The sequence below is a fragment of the Perissodus microlepis genome, chromosome 11 (assembly GCF_051167445.1).
Source record: "Perissodus microlepis isolate ML-2025 ecotype Zambia chromosome 11, ASM5116744v1, whole genome shotgun sequence".
NCBI lineage: Eukaryota > Metazoa > Chordata > Actinopteri > Cichliformes > Cichlidae > Perissodus > Perissodus microlepis.
The window spans coordinates 13,779,289-13,805,050 of NC_140471.1; the positions used below are offsets into that span (position 1 = coordinate 13,779,289).

At 39.8% G+C, this 25,762-nt stretch overlaps 4 protein-coding genes across 4 annotated transcripts; 1 reads left to right on the forward strand and 3 right to left on the reverse strand.

The window, feature by feature from the left end:
• Positions 1 to 1,471: 1,471 nt before the first annotated feature.
• sdha (succinate dehydrogenase complex, subunit A, flavoprotein (Fp)) lies at positions 1,472 to 13,781 on the reverse strand. The gene is made up of 15 exons (XM_084942774.1): positions 13,674 to 13,781; positions 11,399 to 11,482; positions 11,098 to 11,259; positions 10,822 to 10,965; positions 10,368 to 10,532; positions 10,117 to 10,265; positions 9,910 to 10,034; positions 8,003 to 8,171; positions 7,722 to 7,917; positions 6,454 to 6,625; positions 6,057 to 6,175; positions 3,279 to 3,390; positions 3,040 to 3,170; positions 2,840 to 2,953; positions 1,472 to 2,708 (listed from the first exon to the last, which is right to left on the reverse strand). Exons 1-15 carry the CDS (start codon positions 13,734 to 13,736, stop codon positions 2,622 to 2,624), a joined length of 1,992 nt encoding a protein of 663 aa, XP_084798900.1. The 5' UTR covers positions 13,737 to 13,781; the 3' UTR covers positions 1,472 to 2,621.
• Positions 13,782 to 13,976: 195 nt separating this feature from the next.
• Positions 13,977 to 17,397, forward strand: LOC146377377 (coiled-coil domain-containing protein 127-like). The gene is made up of 4 exons (XM_084942775.1): positions 13,977 to 14,084; positions 14,602 to 14,739; positions 15,492 to 15,736; positions 15,954 to 17,397. The coding sequence occupies exons 2-4, from the start codon at positions 14,610 to 14,612 to the stop codon at positions 16,398 to 16,400; spliced, it is 822 nt and encodes a 273-aa protein (XP_084798901.1). The 5' UTR covers positions 13,977 to 14,084; positions 14,602 to 14,609; the 3' UTR covers positions 16,401 to 17,397.
• Positions 17,398 to 17,593: 196 nt separating this feature from the next.
• Positions 17,594 to 18,986, reverse strand: LOC146377378 (uncharacterized). Its single transcript, XM_084942783.1, has 2 exons — positions 18,691 to 18,986; positions 17,594 to 18,297 (listed from the first exon to the last, which is right to left on the reverse strand). The coding sequence occupies exons 1-2, from the start codon at positions 18,822 to 18,824 to the stop codon at positions 17,937 to 17,939; spliced, it is 495 nt and encodes a 164-aa protein (XP_084798909.1). The 5' UTR covers positions 18,825 to 18,986; the 3' UTR covers positions 17,594 to 17,936.
• A 3,157-nt stretch (positions 18,987 to 22,143) lies between these two features.
• Positions 22,144 to 24,567, reverse strand: mrpl32 (mitochondrial ribosomal protein L32). The gene is made up of 3 exons (XM_084944930.1): positions 24,363 to 24,567; positions 24,001 to 24,197; positions 22,144 to 22,657 (listed from the first exon to the last, which is right to left on the reverse strand). The coding sequence occupies exons 1-3, from the start codon at positions 24,457 to 24,459 to the stop codon at positions 22,406 to 22,408; spliced, it is 546 nt and encodes a 181-aa protein (XP_084801056.1). The 5' UTR covers positions 24,460 to 24,567; the 3' UTR covers positions 22,144 to 22,405.
• Positions 24,568 to 25,762: the final 1,195 nt, after the last annotated feature.

Below are 25,762 nucleotides of genomic sequence, written 5' to 3' on the forward strand. Positions count from 1 at the left end.
GTCCCCACAGTGAAACACAGTGGTGGGAGCATTATGCTGTGGGAAACATGAAGAAAGAAGGACACGTGAAAATAAAAAAAAAGAAAGAAATGCAAGCACTCAGCACAAATCTGGGTCTGGGTTTGTATTCCAACAACACAAAGAGCCACAAAATATGTCACTCCTGTAGAAGTACCTCCAGAAAACCAATGGGAGTATTACTGACTGGCTTGCACAAAGCCCTGATTAGAATCACACTGCAAATTTGTGGGGACCTTGAGAGATTCGCCAAGAAAGAATGGAATTGCTGAAGAGACGTGTGTGGGACTGTTGAAAATGACAACACACAGCTGTTTGTTGTAGTTTTGTTTCTACAATAACGCAAGTATCCAAAATAAAACCAGGATATTTAGAAAAAGCTGTGTTAAAACTATGCTTGCTGTTTAACAGCGCTTGGGAAATATCTTAAATGGCTTTAAAAGGAGAATCACAGACTGGAATTGTCATAAGAATTTTTAAAGCTGTACTGACTGAGGAAAAATTGCATGCGCTGGTTACACGGATGCTATATTTAAGATTCGGTGAGATTCAATCTGACTTCTTTTAGCTTCTACTCAATTTAACAGCTTTTCATTTGTTTCCATTGTAGTATTTATTTTCCCCCAGTCTACCAGTTACTTGTATTTACCTTTAAATTATTTGAACCGACACTTTAACTCCTTTTAGAGGATGTTCATGAGTACAGAAATTTTTTCTCCCACTGGTGGAAAAAATCCAGACGCTGATAATGACTTCAAGATGTGAGTGGGCGTATGGGCTTTAACGTAAAAAATGAGAGTATGATTTCCTGTAAAGGCAGTTACAGTGACTCCGCCCACGCTTTTTCCTTTTTAATCCACCTTTCATCAAATGTATTCATACTTTAAAATGCAACCGATTTGCCACAGCAAATAAAGGTTAACCGACCTTTATCTTCCCCCTAACAAACCCTCTCCTTTGTTCCAACAGGAGCGTGATACCTGACTCCAACCCTGTTTACTTTAGCCATCATCGAGCTGGGCTTGTACAGCTGCCGGGAATATGAGGAGGGCTCAGGTTACAGTCCCGTTTGTTCAGCGATAACAGCCTTCCACTACATTTACAGATAGGTAAAGCAGCTCCATGAGGCTGTTACAGAGCAAAGCCAGTCATTATTGTGCCGGCCCTTATCAGTAACACATAGAAATATGTTCCTAACGATCATGATAGCAGGACAAGTGAGCAGCCGCAGAGCAAACATGCACCAGCTGTTCCTGGATGACATGTGGAACTGTTTGCTTCTGCTGCCCTCCACTGGACAAAAATCACATTTATATTTAGACCTGTGACAAAATCCCTTCCTCAAGTTTCATTCTTCTCACGGTTATTGTGAAGGTGTTTGTCTTAAACTTTCCCGGCCTCTTACTAAAACCTAAACTAAAAGAAAAGCTTAAAAAAAGAAAAAAGAAAAGCGTTTGTTTCTATCCACAGTCTAGACTTTATTGAACATATGAAAACGAAAGTACAAACAGCAAAAAGCAGAGGATTAACTTTTTGCAGCAAATAAATTAAGTCACTGTTGATTCAGCACAAGAGGCATCAACATTTTAACACGGAGCGCATCTTTCACCTTTGATATTTAAGTCATTTAAGGAGTTGAAGAAAGCTACACCACCTTACTGAAATTTATCCTCAGTCTTAGAAAAAGCAACATCAACACAGTAACTTGAAAAGCAGTTCATTTATCCCAATAGCTGAGAGGCTGTAATGTGGCTGAAGATATTAATTTAATATAATTAACACTTATAGCGCGAAATTGTAGAAAGCTAGAGCCAAATACAGCCTGTTAGCTGATTATCTACAGAACAAGCAGCAAGTGTTGAACGCATGCACAAAGTGTAATGAGTATTCCACATGAATGAAGGCCACAGTGAGTGAGATGTGAGACTTGCACTTTAACTAGTACATACAGTACAACTCACCATATTTATTGTACATTTATGCAATATTTACATACTTCAAACTTGCCTGCAAAGTGTGTGGTTGAAATTACAATCACTTCCATCATCTCTTCAACTCAGCCAAAAGGAGAAAGAGGTTACAAGAAGCTCTTACTGCAATGCCAGACTGGGAAATGAGAGTATGTCATCATAAAAAGCCAGGCTTACTGTCAACTTTGTTCTTCCCCTCTGATGTTTAGCAGCTGGAGGCTGTAAATTCCTCGGTCACCCATTTGTCCTCATACACATATACACACACACACACACACACACACACACACGCACGCACGCACACACACACACACGCACACACACAGCGCGAGAAGCCATGAGAACCATGTGGAAATTTAGTTTCTGCAAACAGATTGAAATCAAGGCAAAACACGCCAAAAAAAGAGAAAGAGAGAAACAGGAAGTGACACAAAATGGTATAGACAGCATTGTACTGAACAGATCTAAATGCATACAAATGTGCAATAAAAGTCTGAATTTGTCTCAGAATGTTATCTCTAGCACAGAAAGTTTAGCTTCCTTAGTAATAGATAAATGAGCCTTCTGTAATTGAGTAAGGTGGATGTGATGGGCAAAGGGTGGGAATAAAGGGGAGGGCAGGAGGGGATCATCTTAGTAGGAGCGGATGGCAGGTGGAACGTGGGCGCAGTCCTGCTCATCAAGAGAGCTGTCGATCACAGGGCGGTACTCCAATGTGACCTGTGATTGGTCAAAAGCAAAGGAGTATGAGAAGCTGAGGATACTGACAGCTGAAGCTGACAATAGCTTCAAAAACTGTTTAAATTATTCTGTAAGACACAGACAAACACACACACTGAGGGGGTCATCACCTTTCCAGTCTTTTGATCAACGAAGGACAGAGTGTGCTTCCTCCAGTGCTGGTCATACGGCTTCTTCTCCTGACCCTGCAGGGGCTTAGAGTAGTCGTACTCATCCACACGTTCCTGAAGCACAGTTCAAAGAAATGTTGGCAGAGAGCAGATTGTATAGACATTAATTCCATCCTTACACTAAACATGTTGACGCAGACCTTGTAGTCCTCTCTGGCGTGGGCTCCCCTGCTCTCCTTTCTCTGCTCGGCAGAGTTGATGGTCTGGACGGCGTTCAGCAGCAGATTCTGCAGCTCTAGCGATTCCACCAAGTCGGTGTTCCACACAATGCCTGAAGGAGAGAGGAGGAAATTTAGAGGGGAGGAAAAAAAACAAACCCATTTCAAAGTAACACTCCAACAACGTTTTGCACAAGAAGAGCAGCAGTGTGGTGCAGTACCTCTGTCAAAGGTCTTGATGTCCTCCAGGGTCTGATAAATAGCATCCATCTTATCGCATCCTTCCTTCAGGACAGAGCCAGTACGGAATACCGCAGCATGGGTCTGCATGGTCTGAAAGCAGAAGCAGAGAAACACGTTACTCTAAATGAACCACAACAATGAAATCTCATGGATGACACAGGGGCCAGTTGTGATGTTTCACACCTGTTTAACCTGTGTGGTGGTGGTAATCAAATCCAGATATCAAGTCATCCCAGCCAATGCTCATTATCATTGTAAAGATATATGTAAGAACTACTGCTGTCAAAATTTGCAAATTAATCTACCATCACGGTCACGTGATTAAATTTTTTTAATGCAACTAAAACATCTGGAGTGCAGAATAACTCAAAATCCCTGAACTGTTTCTGTCAACGCATTCCAGGCAGTTTGTCCAAGTAGTTACCTTTGCAAATGCACAAATGGGCAGTTGATCTGGTAGTGACGGGCAGCTGAACCAATGAACTCAGTATGGAAGATGATAAACGCACATTGGCCCTCTCGATGGGAAATTTGGGTATTTAAAAAAACAACAAGACGGAACAGTCGACCGACATAAAATATTATGCAGATTGTGCAAGAAGGAATTTTCTTTTCACCAAAGCACCTCCAGTTTGAAATATCACATTGACGCAAAGCATACGTTAGCCAGGCATGCTGCTAGCACTTTGTCACAAGCTGGGTGACACGTTAGCCAAACCACTTATGAAGCATCGGGGACTCAGTAAGTCTACCTCGGACATATTGACTGACACAATTGCCAAGTGGATTGCAACAAACTGCAGACCTATTAATATCGTTGAGAACACGTGCTTTACATAGCTTTGATGTCTTGTTTCAAGGACTTGAAGTGCCTCCCCAAGAGTGACATGGTAAGTGCGTATATTTTGCCTTTTTTCTCGAGTCTGTTTGCTCATGCAAATGAGATGCGATTAATATAGAATAAAAATGAATGATAATTAATTGTTATTAATCAAAATTAATCCACAGTAATATATATTATATATTAGTGTATACTTACCTATTAGTATATAGGTTTTTTAAAAAGTTGTATTTCACAGGAGAGAACCTGTGCTAAACGATTGAAGAAAACTATTCAAATTCTCTTTGAATTTAAACATACATTCTGTTTATTCTGCATTTACTTTATTATATTAGGGCTGTGTGATATGACTAAAATCTCATATCCCAATATAAGACATTTATCGTCCCAACAACATTATACATCACAAAAATTTTACATTTTCTGTAAATTCTGTGAACCTTGGGCAACTCGACTTGTGTCAAGTGTTTTCAGCTGGGCGTCGTGTACCTGGAGTCGAGTGTTACATACGTTAAAGCGGCCAGAATTTTGTATTTATTACACGGCGTGCTGCAGGGAAAAAACTAGTAGTAGCACACTCTTTTTAGCTTCTCGTCCGTAAACACTCTGCATACTATTTCACATGATTCAGTTTATTTTGAAAAGTCTCAAAAGGATCTTCAGCTTTATTGTGAAAGGTTTATGTGGAAAATAAACAAGCGGAGGGCAGAGCCACGCGATGGTTTTACCGTCACTGTTGCTAAAGACAACGCATAAAAACAGTCGCTTGTCCGTCTGTAGTGTTGTTATTTAAAAGAAAGAACTTTAACGAATTCTACTGTGACCATCAAAATCATCAAAATAATATTGCCGTAAAATGTTTATTTTGCGACACCATGAAACAAACGATAGCGTAATATGAAACGATAGACGTTTTCATATCGAACAGCTCTACATGATATTGCATAAATGTCTGTTAGCTTAAATATAAAGTTGAAAAAAATGTAATTGCAACCAGGCTATTGATCAAATAATGTGATTAATCGCGATAAATTACAGAAAATGGTGCGATTAATTAGTTGGGGTTTTTTATTTATTGACAGCAAAAGTAAGAACATTTATGTTCGATTGAGCTGTTAGTGAAGAAGTAATATTGAGGAAGCGGTAGAGAGACGAGCTCAACTACATGAGTTTATTGACACTAGCTTGGTTTGAACTTCCTAAATCTGCCGCTAACAGATGCCGCCCATATTGACTAATATTAAAACTGATAAAAGCAGAACTGAAACAAGCAAAGTATCCTTAGAAACCAAAAAAAGGAAACTAAAATTCACAAAAAAACCCACTGGCACCCGCCCTCATCCCTACTGGATGCATGTATGGTATTGTATCACGACGTCTCAAGTTATCACATTCACACGATTTTCAGAATACCTGACCTCTGACTTTGAGTTCAAGGTCACTGGGATTCAAACTCCTCTGAGATTTATAGTAGATGCACCTATGGTATGAATTTGGAAGTACTGGGTGACTTCCTTCTTGAGTTATTGCAGTCATAAACTTGGGTTCCCCACACTGGGGTCACGACAATACCCCGTTAACAAAAAGAAAAAAAAGCAATGAAAAATAAAAACCTTTCTTGTGGAGAGAAAAGCTTTCTAAACCTTATTTTGTGGCAGATCTTTCCAGATTGTAACCATTAGTAAGAGATTTGGTGGTAATTATACATTACGTTTTTATGTCCTGATGATTATTATCATTTAGAAAAGATCTACAGATAAGGTGTAGAGTTGTATATAATAAATAATATCTAACAATAATAATAATAATAATAATAATAATAATAATAATAAATAATTCATGTAAAGCCAAATATTAGTTAAGTACAAATATAATTTATACATCAATATGTCTGTGTTCATGTTAGCATGTCCACCTTCTGCATGTTGAGCCTGATCTCAGAGGTCCTCTGACTTCCGTTGGCAAACCTCAGCCTATCCAGGTTGGCCACAGACTCCTCTCCTGCGCTGGGCTTCAGAGGGGACAGCTTCTCTCCTGCACAGGAAAAGACAAAAAAGCCAACGTCAGCATGAACACAGAGACAGCAAAAGTTATTTTTCTCTGAATGTGAATGTAGAACAGATATATTTTCTGCTAATATTTTAACAGAAAATATTAAGTCTGTTTTAATCAGTTGTTTTTATAATTATTTTTTTGCATTATTAATGCTTATTTTTTAAGATTAAGAAACTTTTTATTGTAATAAATTTAACCAAATACGCTACTTTTGGGATTAATAAAGTATTCTGATTGTGAAAAGCAGAGGTTCTCACCAGGTTTGTGCTGCTCAGCAATGGTGAGGGCGCAAGCTCTGCCAAACACCACCAGGTCCAGCAGGGAGTTGGCACCCAGCCTGTTAGCTCCATGGACACTGGCAGAAGCTGCCTCGCCACAGGCATACAGTCCGGGAACCACCTTGTCCTCGTTGTTGACGTGAGTAATCACCTATGGGCCAAATATTACAAATTCTAAGCAAGCCCGCTGTGCTCACAACTAGGGCTGCCACAAACGATTATTTTGATAGTCGACTAGTCACCGATTATTTTTGCGATTAGTCGACTAATCAGATCATGCATCCATTGGACTTAAAACGTACAGCTTATTGCACCAGCATGCATCTGCTCTTGTATAACTATCATTAGCTTACAGCTTTAAGTGTTTAAGGTATGTGCTAACTAAAAATAAAGACAAGATGATAGTTTATTAAATTTAAATGAAATTTGCAGATTGTTTCGGTGGAGTTTAATAAACTCAGCCGTCTGCTCCTTGCTACCTAAAATATAACAGGACACCGGAGTATATTCTCGAGCATCTCACACTTCTGATAATCAGCTGTCTGCTTGATGTTATTCAGCTGTGTAAAAACTATAACTTTAATCTCAGCCAAACCGATTTACTCAGGAACAAATAAAATACTGAAAAACGCCAAACAATAAAATTTTTAAGTTATCTAAGTGACTTATATATCATGTTTAACCTGAGTAGCGAAAGACAGCTCACCGGCTCTAGTGAGCCTTGCCCCCGGCTAGCTATCGAGCTAGTGGGTAACAGACGTCTCCGAAAACGTCGGAGCGCTTTTGAAAATATGTGGTGTCTTGATAAACTGAGCAGATATTTGAGGTTTACACAGCTACATTATACATTAAATATGTTAAACGTTTATTTTGTGACCAGAAAGAATAATAAGAGTAACATTAAAACTAACTAGCTGCCGCCATTGTTGGAAACTGAGCAGGGCCGCGCTATGAATTCTGGGACACAGTTTCTTCTTCTTCGGGGTTTAAGGGCAGCTGGCATCCTTGTACATGCAGTGCTGCCATCTTCTGTTTCAGTCCGTTATTACACTCTTAAATCCTACTACTTATTCCTGCGTCTTTTGGGATCTAACAAAGCTTCAAACGACGTGTCGACTATTAAATTAGTCGTAGACGATTTTGATAGTCGACGTAATCGTGACTAGTCGACTAATCGTGGCAGCCCTACTCACAACAACAGTCTTAGTGCACGACGCGTGGAGATGACACATGCAGAGATTATGTACCTGTCCCTTGTAGTTTGTGGGTATTCCACCCATGTTGTAGTGGACGGTGGGCAGGACAGGGATGGGTTCTTTGGTGACGTCGACTCCAGCGAAGATCATGGCTGTCTCTGAGATACCAGGCAGCCTTGCGGCCAGCTGCTGAGGAGGCAGGTGGTGAAGCTGCAGGTACACGTGGTCCTTCTCTGGACCAACACCTCTGAAGAAACGTAAACGTCAGTAAGGAACAAGAACTGGCTTAAAAGCTTTGACAGACATCACACAGACAGGTGATTTGAGCATACCTGCCCTCTCTGATCTCTATGGTCATGGAACGGGACACCACGTCTCTGGAAGCCAGGTCTTTGGCGTTGGGTGCGTAGCGCTCCATGAAGCGCTCTCCTTCACTGTTAATCAGGATTCCTCCCTCACCACGGCAGCCCTCTGTGATCAGACAGCCGGCTCCATAGATTCCTGTAAGCATGAAACATGAAAAAAAAACAAAAAACTGTTACATCCAAATATTTATGAATAAATAACAACAGTAGTTATAAGCTTTCATTCCCATCAAAGAAACACAAGGTCAACACTGTAAATGTAAAATCCACAAGGTTTTATTGCCATGGCACAATATAATGTCAATAAAACCAAAGACATTATGCTTTATAGACCCATTACTGTTAAGCAATTTCACTCACAATTTTAAAGTTTTATCTCTAGAATCTGTGAAAAACTGTACTTTTTTCCTGCTATATCCACCAACCAATTTAAATCATAGGTTTTCCCTCAGTGTAGCAGAGTTATGCATAAAACATGGCAAAGTCTGCTGCCCTTATGCAACAAGCATTTACAAAGATGGAGCATCTATGCCACAGGGCACATGTGCTACTTCATCCATATTTAATGATATCATGATATCCAGGAAAAACAAAAATAAACATGACCTTTAGTAAATAGAAAGTTGTCTTCAGGGTAAAATGTAGACATTTAGTGAGTTAAAAGTCTGATATATCGGTCAGTAGTTTTTTCTTTTAGACACATGAACCATGAACAGGTTTCCCTTACATTTTGCCCCCCTGCACATCAACGGAGAATGTGTAGAGCGAGTGGAGTCCTTCAAATTCCTTGGGGTCCACAACTCTGCAGACCTCTCCTGGTCAGCTAACACCATGGCGCTAGTCAAGAAAGCCCAGCAGCGGCTACATTTCCTAAGGGTGCTCAGGAAGGAGCAACTAAACACCCCGCTGCTGGTGACCTTCTACAGATCCACCATCGAGAGCCTGCTGACCTATGCAGTGACAGTGTGGCACGCCAGCTGCACGGAGGCAGACAAGAAGAGACTGCAGAGGGTGGTAAACACAGCACAGAAAAATCATCGGCTGCCCCCTGCCCTCCTTGTCTGCCGTCTACAACTCTCCTTGTATCAGCAGGGCCAGAAACATCTTAAAGGACACTACCCATCCCGGCTACCATCTTTTCAACCTACTGCCCTCTGGCAGGCGCTTCAGATCCATACGGGCCAGAACAAACAGACTCAGGGATAGCTTCTTCCCCAAAGCTATAACCATACTCAACTCAAACTTGCACAAAAAGTAATCTGCACTGAAATATCATCAATTCTCTGCCTGTCTGTCTCTGTTATCCATTACTGTACTGTGTATTTATACTTATATTAAATGTATTGTTAAATTATTCTATAGTTTTTAATGTGCTAAAGCACGTCTGCACTTTTATAGAGCTGTTTCTAATCTTGTTATACGATGTATAATGACAATAAAGGCTTTCAATTCAGTTCAATTCAACTAAGATAATATGACAATGCATTTTAAAAAATAATTTTGTTTTATTGTCACAAGTCGTAGGTTACTCATTTATGCTCTGCCAGACTGCACTCAGATCAGCTGGTTTTTGTTTTTTCTGGCTCCAGAACACAAGTTGACAACAGAAGTTGTAGAGTGCCCTCTGGTGGACAAACTATGTAAAATCATTCATTTTTCTCTCCAATCTCTTCTTAACTATATTACATTTGCACTTACTAGACATTGACTTGTTATTGATACAGCATCTATACTAGTTAACTTTACTGTAGGTATTCCAAACATATCTTTGAGGAATTTGTATAGTTCCTGTGGAGCTTTCGCTTTCAAAATAAAACTCTCCTCAATGCTTCAGCAACATTTTTTGGTTTAATAAATTAAGTTTCTTTTCTCACCAGTGGGATGAAACTGGACAAACTCCATATCCTGGCAGGGCAGACCCGCTCTGGTCACCATCGCATTTCCATCTCCTGTGCTTGTGTGAGCAGATGTGCAGCTGAAATAGGTTCTTCCATAACCCCTGGAAAGAAAGACAGAACTTATTTCTAAGCTTGTAGATAAAATGACAGTTGAAGAAATGTTTAAGTAAAGGCATCTCCTACCCGGTAGCAATAACAGTGTTCTGGGCTCTGAAGCGGTGGATAGACCCGTCCTCCATACAGAGAGCGATCACCCCTTTACACTCTCCATTCTCCATCAGCAGGTCCAGGGCAAAATACTCCACAAAGTAACTGGTGTCATAACGAAGTGACTGAAGACAAGTCAGACAGACGCACAGAGGCACTTAACTGGTGCTCCTCGGCAACACAAAGATTACGCTGCAGAAAGAAGGTAGAAAAGTATGTGTACTCACCCTTCCATACAGCGTATGCAGCAGTGAGTGGCCTGTTCTGTCTGCTACACAGCAGCAGCGGTGCGCCTGGCCTCCCTTTCCATACTTAAGGCTCTGACCTCCAAAGGCCCTCTGGTAGATCTTGCCCTCCTCAGTGCGGCTGAATGGCATGCCAAAGTTCTCCAGCTAGGAAAAAAAGAGGAAACAAGAGCAACATGAATTCCTAATCTGCTGTAACTGTCTTTTTACACAGCTCTGGGTGGAATGGCCCCCATCTGGTGTAAATTAAAAATAAAATAAATTAATAATTATTTAAATCCACCAATAAGCTGCTCGTCTTTTATTATGCAATGAGCTATTCTTAAAGATCACATGGCTTACACACTCATTTATGTCTTTTGTTTAAGGCCTAGTACTTGCCAGTTAACATAATGACTTGTTATGCATGTTAGTGTGTTTTTAAGAGAGATCATACCTCCACTACGGCTGCAGGAGCCTGCTCTGTCATGTAGTGGATAGCGTCCTGGTCTCCAAGCCAATCAGATCCCTTCACTGTGTCATAGAAATGCCACCTCCAGTCATCCTCCTCCATGTTCCCCAGAGCCGCATTAATCCCACCCTATTAACCAAGGTAATATTAAACATTATGCATGTTTACTTGATGACTCAAGATTAGTAAAACCTTTGCAATGAGATGGAGACTTTGGTCCTAACTGACATACAAAATCATTTACTGTAACCACTGATTTACCTGTGCAGCGACAGTATGAGACCTGGTGGGGAACAGCTTGGTGACACAGGCAGTGTTGAAGCCAGCCTCAGACAGGCCAAAAGCTGCCCTCAGTCCCGCTCCACCAGCTCCAACCACCACAGCATCAAACTCATGATCCACAACTGGGTATTGAGTGGAGATCTGAAACCAGTTGAAAAGACAATGTACTGCAAACATTTTTGAAGCAATGAGAGTGTACTCTACGTATGCGGAGTCCTGGTTTTCATATCATATACATACTGTTCTGCATTAAAAAAAACACAAACTTAATGTGGCTTACATCATCTGATACTTTGGCATTTTTCTTCTTGCCATAGATGGAAAAGTGGAAGTTCCTGGAACCTTGAACTGCAGCAGCAGGGACCTGGCAGAAGAAAAAGCAACTTAAATAAAACTAAAACTAATCCCAAACACAAAACACACTGAAAAACCAGACTCTGCTAATAAACACAACAAAATGATTATTCAATGAAGTGAAGTTTTAAAGCTTTAAACGTTCAGTCCTAGCAGCACCTCCACAACCCATAATTCATATCATTAATATTTAGAGCCATTCATCACTGAAAATGTTACCAGCATTTACACAGCTGATCTTGTCAGATGCAAATGTATTTTAAAACTTCTGTAGTTCACCACTGACTTGAATTTAAAAGTATACAAACCTGCCAGTAGGAGGAACTAATGCATCACTTTAACAGACACAACAACACTGTGCCCCAAGTGCTTTATTGGGAGCACTTAAACTTTCCTGACAAAATGTGAAGTAATTAAAATAATTTTGTGTGAGATATCCTTATTCACACATGATGAATAAACCATTTACACTAAATGACTGAATTTCCCAAAATCACTTTAGTGTAAACAACTTACACTAAGCTAGCAGACCGTTGATCTTCATTGCCCTTTGACACAATGTGATTAAGACTATTCACATATTTTATGCTTTAAATCTACAACATTTTATTCTTCACAGCACAGTGAAAAAGAGGTTCCCCAATCCCACTGATGCAAATACAGACTCTCCAAGTTGGGAAGAAGCTCATTATACATTATAGCAAGGAGGGTCTTAAACACTAAAATAATAATATCATATAAATCACAGGTGATGATTTATCATGTAAATTATCATCTAGCATCTCTTAGATCAACTGACTGCCTGCTTGGCCAACAGATAACAGAGGAGGACACTGAGACTATCCAATGGTCATCTTGAAGTGTGCTCATATACCGAGCATGATCCCCTGAGAAATTGTACTGTGGGTAAGTATAAGACTTGCTGCAAATTCAGAGTAAATAATACTACGCCTGGCTAGTTTCTGTTATTTCTGTCACTTTTGGATGTACTGGGGAATGCAGGCGAATTACAGGGTTTCTATCAGTAGAATCAAGTAGAAAGTATACCAAAAAATCTCCTTTTTACATTAACCGAGTTGTTTATCGTTATATTTTTAAATTTGCCAGAATAGGATCCCCATGTAAAAAAAAAAGAAAAAAGAAAAAAAGAACGAATGGCATCTGTTGGTGTAAAATAGCCCGATATCTTATATGCAGGATTTTTATTTTTTTTAAAGAAAAAAAAAGAGAATGATTCCTGGTGAATAATAAATAATCTGTTTCTTTTTTTTCTGTTTGGTGTCTTCCCTACCTGTGGGGCATCAACAATCAGATGCTTACAAGTGTCAGAAAGCAGCAGAAATGACTAACAGATTCATTTAATTTAAGTCTAACTTATATTAATTTCACATTAGAAATAAAAAAGAACAAATTAATGTTAAGCTGAAACTATAAGTTTAACGATCTGCATGAGAAGTGACAGGGAGGTTACAGTCTGATCAACTGTCAGGTGGCTCCTGCCTTTGAAAAATGATCTGCTAAAATACAAGCAGCATACCAACCAAAAGCATCTGCTATACCTGTGCCACGACATCAGCAGTGATTTATAATGGGGGGGGGGACTCCTGCACAAAACTTTCTGTTAACAGCCTTACAGCACTATGTTTAATAATGGCTGTGAAGGCATTTACCAAAACAACCCATAGCAAAAAAAACCCAAAACAAAACAAAACAAAAAGAAAAAGCATTAAAACGCACTTCCATTTTTATAGTGACGTTTGCTCTTGGCGGTTATTTTTCATCTTCGTCGGTCTAAACCTGTCATATATCTGCAGTTTGCCCCATTTTACTTTTGTAGCTAACAACAGCGGCTACATACTTAGAACTGTTTTACACAAGGGCAGCGGGATTTACGACTTTGATGGTGACGAAACGTCTCGGTTAGGCGGACAGTTCAGTCGCCATGAGAAACAAAGTGTAATGTGGAGATAATAGAAGTGTAATAGATATAATATAAATCATTTTGCTGGACCTGCAAAATACCTTTGCTCATAGTGTCACATTGAAACAGCACCAGCTACATAACAGATTACGCAAGTCAGAATCCGCCGGTTATGAAAGCTTCGTTTTAGAAACAAAAAAAGGGAAAATAAAATATTATCTTTTACAATATACTACATATATAAATATTTAACTTTTAAAAGCATCTTTTCACTACTCACTGCTTTCGCAGTAGATAAAACCCTCTTGGAGAGGAGACGGGACGCCGCGCGGACACTCGCCATGTTGTCAGACGAAGGATCGTTCCTGCTGCGCTGCGGAGGAACATATATTCTGCCGGACCGGACTAAACCAATGTGCTAAAAGAGGGGTCGCTCATTTATTTAATATTTATATGATAGTTATTATTTAAAGCATTTAGCCATATGTTTTAAGGGCAATTATTAAATTATTACCTTGAAACCATCTGAGTAAATATACAGGGTTTTTTTACTGCAACACTTACAGGTTCTTTTTGAAAGCAATTTTTAAAATCACCCTCTGCCGGCTAAGATGGAACGTTAAAGCGTTAAAATAGTATAATCTGCGGGTGCAGGAACAAATGCATAAGTGACCTACACTTTTCATTCAAGGTGAGACACAGCTCCATACATTTAACAGGCGTACGCTGACACGTTGTCAGGATTGCAAAACTATGAAGCCCCTTCGTTCTGTTGTGTTTTTTTTATAAACACAATGACGAGCCACGAAGCCAAATGTTGGCTAGCATGTAGCACATAGCTAGCTTTGTTTGTGGTTAGCTCAGCTGTCAAACTTCCGAATCATGAGAGGCTCCTTTCGCCCTGCATGCCCGGTGCATTGTTTGGATTCATGCTAAAAAGCTATTTGTTAATGCACTTTCACATCCAGTGCTTATTCCAAACACTGTTTTGCAGATTGCACACCCTAGCAGATGCATTGGCGTTTATTCACTGCTTTTTATTCAGCCAGTGGCAAATGATGTGATAGTTAATGCAGAGTAAATTATAGACGTGTCAAAGAGAAAACACCTCTGAGATTATATGTTACTCACAAATAAAAACCGAGAAAGAGTCAATTGTTGGTGATGTTTTGGGCTGAGCTCTCTTCGTGTTTGTTTGTGTGTAACAGCGGCCTCCATGAACAACTTGAATGATCCCCCAAGATGGAACATCCAACCAGATCCCAGAGGAAGGGGGGCGGGAGCAGGCGATGGCAACCAGTGGAACTACGCCCTGCTGGTCCCCATGCTGGGACTGGCTGCATTTCGTAAGTTACACAAGGAGATTCACCTGTGTGATTGTGGATGAGACAACAGAGTAGAACAGCATATCAATTTCAAATGATCTGCTGTGGTGACCCTTAAAGGGAGCAGTCAAAAGAATATGATGATCAGTGAGTGAGTGTCTGGCTTACAGACACACACAGTCTCTTTTGTCATTAGAATGCCAAATGGCATTTAATGATTAACACAGAAGTGGGGGGAAAAGTAGACTAAACTGCAGATCAGTAAAAATTATTCCACTAAAAGGAGACATTTTGACCCTTCCAGGTTAAGCACAGTAGAGGTTTCTTGCACAACTTTACATACTGTAAAACAGGGGGGAAACACCTGCAACAGTTGTAATGTACAGAACAATTTTTTGTTTTGTTGTTGTTGTTGTTGTTTTTTGTTTTGTTTTGTTTTTTATTGACAAGATGCACACATTCTGGCTCACTGCCTTCATCAGCATGACCATAAAACTTAGCGCAAACCTCCCAAAAATTTTAGGAAGATGGGTATAGGGCAGAAGAAAAACCTACAACTGCTTGTGTGCTTCCCCAGCATGCATCTGTTCTGATCTGTGTGTGATTGATACTTTATCTAAGTAACAGATCATCTCTGTTACTTAGATAAAGTCATTGCCGTGATTTTATAAAATTCAGTTCATAAGTAGCTCCAGCTACTCTACTCTTCAGAAAATCATGGCAGTATCACTTAACATCTTCCCCATTTTTTTTTTATCCCATTGCCCTTTCAGGATGGATCTGGACCAGAGAATCTCAGAGGGAGATCCAGAAGGTGAAAGCTCAGTATGACAAAGATGTGTCTACAATAAAAAGTGATATGGAGGCCCGTTACCGGGAGACTCTTACCGAGAGGCGCAGGGCAGCAGCTACGCTGGAGCTGGAGCTGGAGAAAGAGAGACAGCGGGTCAAAGGGTACAAGCAGGCCCTGGTCTCACAGAGCCAGCAGCTTATGGAAGAAAGGAAGCAGTTACAGCAGGTAAAGATCTGCTGAAGGGTTTATAAGGGATAACGGAGCTAATGAGTAGAAATCTGTCTTAAACCTTTGTTTTCTTCCATCTCAGTTACCTGTCACACATCTGTCTTTTGTTGTCCTCCTTTTACATTGAACATTGCACCCATTTTATCATTGTGTCATTTTCCTTTTGTAATGCATAGCCTTTACTCACTAACCTTGTATTCTATCTTCTAACAAGGAGCGAGAGTCCTTAGAGGAAGAGAAGCAAAAGTTGGTGAAATCAGGAGCTGCAGGTGCTCTGCTGCATCAAGCTCTGGAAAAAGAGCAGAACTGGTACAACCGAGCCACAGCCACTCTGAAGGAGCTGGAGGGTTTACTTGTGGAGCGGCAGAATGCCTACTGCTCCCTCATCCAGCCTCGAGATCAGCGGCTGGAGATGGAGAAGAACATGCTGCTTAAGGTCGTTAAAGATCCCATTGGGCCAGACCTGGATCTAGAGACTGACCTGAAGGATATTTTTAAGAGAGACAAGCATTGTGCCGACCTGCTAAACATGGACAGGAGGAAGAACGGAAGCCTCATGTGGGTGTACCTCAAGTACTGGCAGCTGCAAATCACCGTCCAGAAACACAAAAGAGCCGAGGAAGCCATATTAGGAGGAAAAATCCACTCAGACACAAAGTGACAAATAGGCAACATTAAGCTGGTGTTTTGGTTTGACTTGAAGAATGTGGCGAGGGTGTGGTTTAGAAATGGAAAATTCTTGTTTTTTTATCCCCTCTGTGTAAAAATCTTTACTTGTAGGGATGTTATGCAAACACACAGAAGGTCAATGAGGTCTAACAAGCTGAATATCACCATCTGAAAACTCCACCCTTGATCACATTTTGATGATGCACTAATATCGCTTATAGCAGTTAACCTCAGCTGCTCAGATAAGGATTTATTTCATTTAACTGAAGAAAAACAGAAATATTAGTAGGATTATTCAGGTGATATCCATATTGGATACAAAAATGCATGGTTTATTAAATAGAAGATGATAAAACTTTAGCCCCTATAAAAATGTCGATTTAACGTCCATATTTTTGAATGCCATGAATTATTGTCAGTTAAGATTATATCTCGGAAGAAGAATTTTTTTATTCCTTAGATAGGAATTCAGGGATGCCATAACACTCTATCAAATCTATTATTATGTTTTTGTAGATAATTTAAGTCTGTTGTTGAAGGAGTGATGTGGGAGATATTTATAAAGACAACTCTGGGACTTTCTGTTTTCAACATTGAGTTTCCTCCATTTAAAAAAAGCCTGATCTCATGATCGAGCACAGCTCGTAGAACAGGGAGGATGTTTCTAATGACTGGTTTGTGGGTACCTCACTAATGTCAGTGACACCGGACTTAACCGAAGGTGCATGTATGCAAAATAGTGCTGAATAATATAATGTGTTGTAAAAAAAAAAAAAGTAAAATCAAAAAAAGCACATTTAATTTCTTACTGTAACACACATTCACACATGCAATGAAAGGATTTACTGAATCTGTAGCATTTGTCTTTGGTTATCAGGCCTTTCTGTGCTGCCATGTCTTCATTTTGACCTTGGTGATTAAGTGCTGGATGCTAAACTGACACTTATAACTCTGTGTGATCATTTGAATACATTTGTTTTTGTTTAGAACTCAGTTTGTAGGTTGTCCTTTTTGTCCATAGAGACTGTTTTTTGGGGGAGGGGGCTTCAAGGAGCAGCTTCATCTGGATTTAGATACAGGAAAGATATACTTTAATCTGTTAGCTATGTGGAGGCTCATACTGCATGATTAAAAAGGTGCATGCACGAGGAATGTGTAAAAACAACTGACACAAGAATATTGATTGAGGTTTGTGAAGCAAGCTTCCGGAAAGTGTTTAATTAAGCTTTACAAACCATAAAAATCACCAGGTGTGACAAAATTGCATTTTCCTCCTGGAACAAAGTTATAGTTCACACCAGACTCAATTCTGTAGCACCCAGAGCTTTTATGCAAATTATAGCACATCTTTTTTTTAGGATTATTTAGCTGCTGAAGATATGACACTACTACAAATATAAGTATAGCATGTGAGATAACATCCTCGAGTTTGATGTGCATAAAAATAGTACTTCTAAAATAGTCAATTTTAGAAGAATATTTGATTTTGTTAATACTGCTGAGAAATTTACTACAACAAAGGCTGTGATCACTCCCTTCTCTGAACCCGATTAGAGGTTTCCCTGGGAGAGGACATCAGACTCGAGGCCCTGAAGTTCACTCTAACCGGCTTGCTAAGATCTTGATCTGTGGTGGCTCCTGTTCCCTGTCTATCTGCTCCAGCAATCGGCTTCTCTTTTATAACAGGCTCTTCTGTGTGCCTAAAGCTGGTTGTGGTACGATCCACCTCCCTGCTGGTGTTGAATAAGGGTAGCTGGTGCTTTGTCATCGCTCCACTGTTGCTGCCCAGCATCAGTATCTGGCTGGGGCTCCTCTCCACCATGAAGTGGGCCACCTGTTGCTGTTTATAACTCTCTCTGCGAATGCTGTCGCTCTCTGACAGCTTCAGCCTGCAACACACAGATCAAGCTTTTCTTACATCCATGAAACACTAACGCCGTATACAGCTGCGTCACTGCCTCTGTGTTAGTTCACATTTTGAATCGTCTGAATTGTTAACTGCAATAAAACACACTGTACAGGCTTGACTGATCGGAGCCTGGTAAGTCATTTTGCTGAACAAAGCAGATTTTAACTAATACAACATCACCATGTTATGGCTTTACTGCCAAATTACAGTGAGCAAACAGGCTGCTTCAGTGTAATACTACATCTTAAAACACCACAACAAACTACAAATACACAGCAAAGCTCAAATGAGCGCAACACAGAATATTTTACCCCCCCAAAAAAGTATATTTAGTGAGTCATGCACAGCTCAGTATCTAATGTGAGCAACCTACCTGTACTGTGGTCTGGTTTCAAGGACGAGGCTCACCCAGCAGGCTTCATAGCTCTCTTTCTTCCACCTGTTCTCCTCCCGAAGATCACACCAGGAGTTCACCAGGTAGCAGCCTCCTCTGCTCACACAGTGCATGGTGCGGTTTTGTCCGTAACTCAAATGTTAGTAATTTGCTCCAAGATAAATGTCCTCTTTCATGTGGGTGCTTCTACAGATGAATAAAACTCGTGGGATAAAGGATACAACGAGCTGTCAAATCATGCTAAATGTATGTTCAAAACACCGTGAGAAGTGTGTGTGTGTGTGTGTGTGTGTGTGTGTGTGTTGGCCAATGTCTTAAATATCCAGTCTTGTTTCTATTTTTACTCCTCTGTGTCACATTGTAGTGAACGTAGTGAATGTCCCTGCTTAAGACATCCTGAAGGTTGTTTTTCACATGAAATGGAATTTAGTTCTTTCCATGATGTGATCCAACCAGAATAATCCAAATGAAAGCTGAACGTGAACCTCTCTGACTTCATCTTTTAGATTTTTATGTACTCTTGGATAAAACTAAGTAGTAATCTTAAACATTAACATTTAATCTATAACTGTTCAGTCACATTTAGTGTCTCTTGGGTTTGTATATACACTTTTTTCTCTTATACTGTATATGTTTGTAAGGATCCGTGCGTTTAAAGCTGCGGGACGTGTTAATTCATCTCTGTGTGATGACAGGAAATATAAAATGACTAATCTGCTTAAACGAGATGAATGCAAGATCGCCTATCTGATCGGGTCAGAGTATCCAGCCTTTTGCTCCTCAAGTGTCTCTCACACGTTGCTGTGGGGAAACAGCTGAAGGCGCTTAGAGCGCTAACTGACACTCACAATCTAACTCATTAATCCGAAGCTGCGTCAGGTCCTCGGCTGAAATCACCACACTACAAAGGTACTCTGTCGCTGTCATCACTGCTACAGCAGGTCAGTAGAGTGCATTCAGTTCTTAAACAGTTTACTTAGTAATTAAATGGTGGATGAGGAGTGGTAGCAGCTTTGAGTTTAACAGAGGTCTTTGATTTCAGATGGAAAGATATAAAGGACAGGTGGAAGGCAGGTTATCACTATACTGGTATTGATGATTGCTACAATAATTAAGAGGGACCCAGCCTTTCCTTATGACCTGTCATACATGTGATGTTACTTAATATGAGAACATGAAGCATTTGAAGAAAAACAAGAAAGAGAGGAGATACAGGAGTCTAGCTGCTCAACAATCTTGTGTCTCCTTTCCCACATTTCCCATTTCAAGATTGCTCCAAATGTTCCCAGTTCTTGAAAGGTGTATACTGCAGGAAGACCAGTTCATCACCTGGACTCTTCTACTACAAAGCCATCCTGTTGTCATAGTTGCAGCATGTAGTCTAGCTTTGTCTTGTTGAAATATCCAACGCCTTCCGAAAACCATCAGAGATGCAGGCCTTTGAACCGAGTACAGATAACAAACCAGATGTTCCCTCTCCTCTTTAGTTTGCTGGATGGCGCATCCATGTTTTCCAAAAAGATTTTAATATTTCGGTTAATCTGATCACAGAAGAGTTTTCTATTTTGCCACAGTCCATTTTAAGTGAGCTTAAAGGAGATAACGTCACTTCTAGATCCTGGATCCTCGTCTTCTTCACATAATAGAGGCTTAACCTGCATTTGTGCATGGCACGGTGAACTGTGTTCACAGACAGTGCTCCTGAGCCCATACAGTGATTTTCACAACAGAGTCAAACCTGTTTGATGGAGAGTCGCCTGATGGCTTGAAGGCAAAGGCACCCACCTGACCTTGATTTTTAAAGTCTTACACTGAAATTGTTCCACAATTTGATTTTGTTTTTTGCTTCTCAGAAACTCTGCCTCTCTAAGATGCTCTTTTTTTTAATGTTACTAACCTGTTCACAATTCACCTAATTAGCTGTAAAATGTTCCTCTGGCTGTTTTTGTAGTTCTGCTTACTTTTCCATCTTCTTTGAGACATGTTGCTGCCTTTAAATGAAAAATTAGCTACTATTGCTCATGAAGCATTAAAATATCTCAGATTAAATCTTTTCTAGGCTCTATTGTGAATAAAAAATGGATTCATGAGGTTTCCAAATCATTGTATTATTTTTCTTTTTAATTTACATATTACACAGCTTCCCAACTTTTCTGAAAATGGGATTATAATTGTCATGTTTGGGATCTGCATGATGGTCAGTGTGAGGGGATTTTTTTCTAATATTGCCATTTCATGCACACACAGCTCTGACTGTGAGCACAGAAGCCCCTCCCACCTGCTGCTCAAACTTTGTGCTAATGAAGGGTAGCCAATCAAAAGAAATCTAGCTTTAAAGGACGGAGAGCTAAGAGGTAAATAAGGATTATTCTGAGCTTTAATTCAGGCTGCTCTAGAATAGTTCAATGAAGATAAAGTGTTAGAAATTAGCATGATAGGCAAAATACTGAAACAGTGCTGATAAAACACACTTACCAATAATAAATCATTTTTTATACGTTTGTACACTTACAGTTCACGGGTTCACCACCTTTGTACACCTGCAATTTAGGTATCATTCATTTGATAAAGCAAGAGAGATAACACAAATACAGTTAACGATTAATTTGATGGATTGCATACAAATGTCTGCAGATGTTACAAAATATTTAAGGTTAAAATATTTTTGGCAGCCCTAATTAAAAGGCAAGTGAAAGCATTTGTTTAAAAATATACTAAATTCTTGCTAAAGAATTTAGTAAGAACATAACAAGCAAGATTACAGCGCTGTGCAAACCAAGTAAACCAAAGTAATTTCAGTGGAACACTGATAAGCCCGGTCTTATCAAACTATGAGGGGGAAACTGAATCACAGGGACACTGAGGCAGTGGAAGGTATGCTGGACTCATCCCAGCAAAAACAGTCTACTCCAGCGACACATGAGCCACCGTTACATGACTCTGGTTTAATGCCGAATCCTGATTAAAGGAAGTTGTGGCTGAAGCTACGTTGCTTGCTTGTTTGTACACACCAGTGTCTGATCCTGTTAACTGACAGTTTTCTACCACAAGCAATAGTGCAGCCAGTTTAATCAGTGCAGGGTGACTCTGATAAGCATTAGAAAGCAGTAAACATGACAGTGACACTCATGATTTGATGTTAAGTGTTCCAGATCTTAAAAACATCAGACTCTGAGTCATTATTCCATTTATAGTGAAAGCACCTCTCGTCACTAATAATTGTGATTGCATATGTTCATTTTCATCCTACTTTAAGGAGAGAGGTCACACAACAGGGTTTAAATGGGATTTGATAAACTAGAATATGTTCATTTTTTTTAAGAATCAATGGCGTCCCTCCGATGCTCAGAAGACTGGAGAACGTTTCATAAACAGTCTGGAAGTTTCTTCCTGTTTCATGGAGCAGAAGAAGTCATTCACCTTCACCCAAAGTAGATTATTTCAAATAAGGAATTTATTGTCAAACAATCAAAAGTATTATGCAGTTGAATTATGTCCATACTCTGACAGTCTTGGCTTTTAGAAAAACTGAACTATCATCAACTCCAAAGGCTTATTTTCTACTGGAAACACGTGTCTGATGTTTAAGCTCTCTGGATCAGTTCTGAACAAACTAATTCTTAATTTGTGGAAGAAAAACTGACCCAGAGAGACTGAAATATGCTGTTTGTCGTGGTATATGTCACACACAGCTTCAGTAGTTGAACCATGCAGGCCTTTTCCTGGGCCTCTCCACTATCCTCTTGTCTTTGTCCTGCTCCTTTGGGATTTCCCCCTCATATAAGACCACAGTCTCCACAGTGGGGGCCTTCAATGGGCCTCCTTCCATGGCTTGAATCTGATGACGAATCATACCGGTCTCCTTGCACACCTTAGCGTAACAGAAGCCACACAGGATGTGTTTCTGTTTCAAGTGGCCACACTCTGGACACGGCTCGATGTTGTTCTGAGGAAGAGAGGGGTGCAGGGGAAAGCAAACAGGGTCAATGGATGCAAGCGACTGCTTCTCTAAATGTTTCTGATCATCTTTGATATTCCTGCACCACATTTTGTGGTCACGTCTTAGTAAACACTACCTATATACATCAATGGTAGCATTTACACATCACTGGGGTTAGGTATCACTTTAAAATAAAGCTAGTTTTATTTTTCTTTCTTTCTGTCCAGCAAATAGGAGAGCTGCACCACACACACATTGAAGGTGGCCACTTGACATTAGTGTGGCCCGTTCAGCTTCTTATCACATGTGACATGGTCACAACGCTCCCTTCTATTACACAGTTGTAGAGCTGAATAGTGTCATTTTTTGTTTTCATAGTGAGGTCTAAGTGAAGCTCAACTCTCAGCGCTCTAACACAAAATATCATTTTATTCTGTTCAAAATTTCTATGAAACTGCGTTTTAAAAAGTGTACAAATTGAGTTCAGACCAACCCCCTGAGACCGTGGCTTCTGTCAGTCTGCCCCAGGGCAGCTGCGGCTACAACCGTAGCTTGCCTCCACCAGTGTGTGAATGCAAGAGTGAATGAATAGTGGCATTGTAAAGCGCTTTGGGTGCCTTGAAAAGCGCTATATAAATCCAATCCATTATTATTATTATTATTAAAGAAAATTCCTCACTCAAGGAATTTTTGCCCTAAGGGAGTCGAAAAATAGGCTTACAAGTATTAACATTTTAACCTGGGAGTCTATGAGGACAGGGGGTGCCACAGGTCTTGCAAGCATGAAACTAAAGTAAAATAAAAATAATCTAATTTCTCCGTAATTGCATCTGTTTAGATAGTTTGATCACACACATTCAAGAGGAGAAACAGCAATTGAAGAACTATAAATAAAAATCTTTGGGAGAAAAAAATAATTTCCGAAGGAAAAAATACTTCAAATACTGTATTTTGGGCCAAAGTTCACTGACTTTACAGCTAAATTAGATGATGCTTTAGAAGAATTGCCTATATAAGTCCGTGCGCTCTGCTAAGCTAAAATTTTTGCCTCCTAGAAAGATTTTGGATTCAGTTTAAAATATTAGTATGTTTCACAAAGTACACTTTCATTTCAATCTGCGTACTCTGTGATCTATGGAAGTCACTCCAGCTGGACCCAACCTTAATGAACGAGGTGCTCTCCTTAAATCCTAAATATTACCAATGACTCGTTGTACTGAATGGTCTATTTGCCACAAATCAAACCCCTCTTTGCAGTAAAATTAGGTACCAGTAAGACAGATGTAGCTACAATTTGGTTTAAAGGTTGAAATGACCCAATGAGATCATCCAGGGACTGCGGAGCGTACCTTGACTTTTATAAGTTTGCTCTCAGCTCTCCTCCTGGTGCGGTTGACCTCGATTGTGCGCCTCTTCTTGGGTGCTGCCATCCACATGATGCTGTCCAGGAGGCCGGGTTGCTGCTCCGGGCTCTGCTGCTCCTCCAGCTGCTGCTCCTGGTCGAGCTGAGGCAGGAGGCTGGGGCCGTTCACAGCCAGACCCGGAGCTGCACGCAGAAGGAAACAACGTTACAGGAATCATTACGACTTTAACTCCACCGAAACAGCAACACGACACGGACTGGTGGTATTAAAAGAAAAATGTCTTTAATGAGTATGTTTGTGTGAATGACCCCATCGTAAAAAGAGGCTATTAGCAGCAGCTCACTCACCCAACTGTGCTTCTAGTCCGACCGCCTGCAAAAGTCTACTCTCAATGCGCAGCAGAGAGCACCTGAGGCTGTGAATTAACGCGGATAAATTCATCATTTTTGTTACCAACACGCTTCCTCTTCTCCCAGCATGTCAAACAGCTCACGGTCACTGAGGATCCCTACGTCGTTAAACAGCGACGCCAAGCTGCACTTCGTCTGTTTAATTTCCGGCACACAAAAGGAAAGATTTTGTACGCTGCTGCCATCTAGCGGTTAACCGTGGCGCTTTTATTGTAGCAAAACTGCGTCTCAATCCTTGTGTGCATATTTTAGATTTGTGTGGAAATTTGAGTTCAAGCTTTCCAGCTGTTTTTTGTTTTTTGCTATAGCTATATTTTTGCTATTTAGTTCAGTTTAGTATCCAGAGTGAATGTTTAAGCTTATTTTTTGATTGTTTTAAAATGTTTAGTTTTAATTTCGTTTCTATTAGTTTTACTGTTAGTTGTGATCTTTTTTTTGCAATACTTTATTTTCCGATTTTCCACTTAGCGAAGCATGAACAAAACACACCTCTAAACCCACGCACACAGAAGAGGAGAAACAACGACAACGAAAATAAAGAAGAGTGTAGGTGATGTTTTCAAGTGGAATACAACTATTCATCTCTGAGATCAATCTAAAAATAGGCAGCTTTCCAACTTTCCGGGTAATGGTTTTACACTTTTTGGCAATGCATAGTGCCAATTCCAGGAACTTATGTGGGCTTTTTCTTAATAGTGTACTAACATTTGTAAAGTCTCCTAATAAACATATTTCAGGATCTAAAGAAAAGAGTAACTCTATAAGTTTTGACATTTTTGCCAGAATGTGTTTACCTTTATGCAAAACTACGTACTGTGCAGGAATGAACCCTCCTCAATGCCACATTTAAAGCTCAGACTAGAGAACTCTGGTTTATATTTATGTAATCTTTGTGACATAATACAAGCTTGGTGGAGAAAGCCACCAAATGATGGGCATGTGTCAAAGACAAGATTTAGGAAAATCAGTCAATTTATTATAAAAAACAAAAACAAAACACAGAACCTTCTAAAAGTAGAAATCCAGAGTTTCAATAAACACACCATCCAATGCCGCATCAGGCAACTTGTAATAACATTTTTATAACAAATTAACAAATACTAAAACTAAGTATTTTCTATAAATAAAGCCTTTAGTTTTATGTTAATTTAGTTACCCTAACGGACACAAAATGATTTCAGTTCATTTAATTTTTTTGTTCAGAAGTCTAGTTTTAGTTTTTAGTTTTAGTTAACCATAATGGTATGTAATCACACAAATATCTACACTCAGTTCAAAATATGTAAATATGTATTTTATTTTATTTTAAAGAATAATATATACTTAAGAAAAAATAT

What these genes read in the sequence shown, in the direction of transcription:
- sdha (XM_084942774.1), bottom strand. Translation starts at nt 13,736, where the DNA reads ATGGCGAGTGTCCGCGCGGCGTCCCGTCTCCTCTCCAAGAGGGTTTTA. An exon ending in TCAGGCTCAACATGCAGAAG is followed by an intron (nt 3,391 to 6,056) that starts GTGGACATGCTA and finishes TTCTGCTTTCAG; the next exon opens with ACCATGCAGACCCATGCTGC. An exon ending in CATCAAGACCTTTGACAGAG is followed by an intron (nt 3,171 to 3,278) that starts GTACTGCACCAC and finishes TCTCTCCTTCAG; the next exon opens with GCATTGTGTGGAACACCGAC.
- LOC146377377 (XM_084942775.1), top strand. Translation starts at nt 14,610, where the DNA reads ATGAACAACTTGAATGATCCCCCAAGATGGAACATCCAACCAGATCCC. An exon ending in GCTGGGACTGGCTGCATTTC is followed by an intron (nt 14,740 to 15,491) that starts GTAAGTTACACA and finishes TTGCCCTTTCAG; the next exon opens with GATGGATCTGGACCAGAGAA. An exon ending in AAAGGAAGCAGTTACAGCAG is followed by an intron (nt 15,737 to 15,953) that starts GTAAAGATCTGC and finishes TCTTCTAACAAG; the next exon opens with GAGCGAGAGTCCTTAGAGGA.
- LOC146377378 (XM_084942783.1), bottom strand. Translation starts at nt 18,824, where the DNA reads ATGCACTGTGTGAGCAGAGGAGGCTGCTACCTGGTGAACTCCTGGTGT. An exon ending in GAAACCAGACCACAGTACAG is followed by an intron (nt 18,298 to 18,690) that starts GTAGGTTGCTCA and finishes TGTGTGTTGCAG; the next exon opens with GCTGAAGCTGTCAGAGAGCG.
- mrpl32 (XM_084944930.1), bottom strand. Translation starts at nt 24,459, where the DNA reads ATGATGAATTTATCCGCGTTAATTCACAGCCTCAGGTGCTCTCTGCTG. An exon ending in CGGACTAGAAGCACAGTTGG is followed by an intron (nt 24,198 to 24,362) that starts GTGAGTGAGCTG and finishes TTCTGCGTGCAG; the next exon opens with CTCCGGGTCTGGCTGTGAAC. An exon ending in GCAAACTTATAAAAGTCAAG is followed by an intron (nt 22,658 to 24,000) that starts GTACGCTCCGCA and finishes TCTCTTCCTCAG; the next exon opens with AACAACATCGAGCCGTGTCC.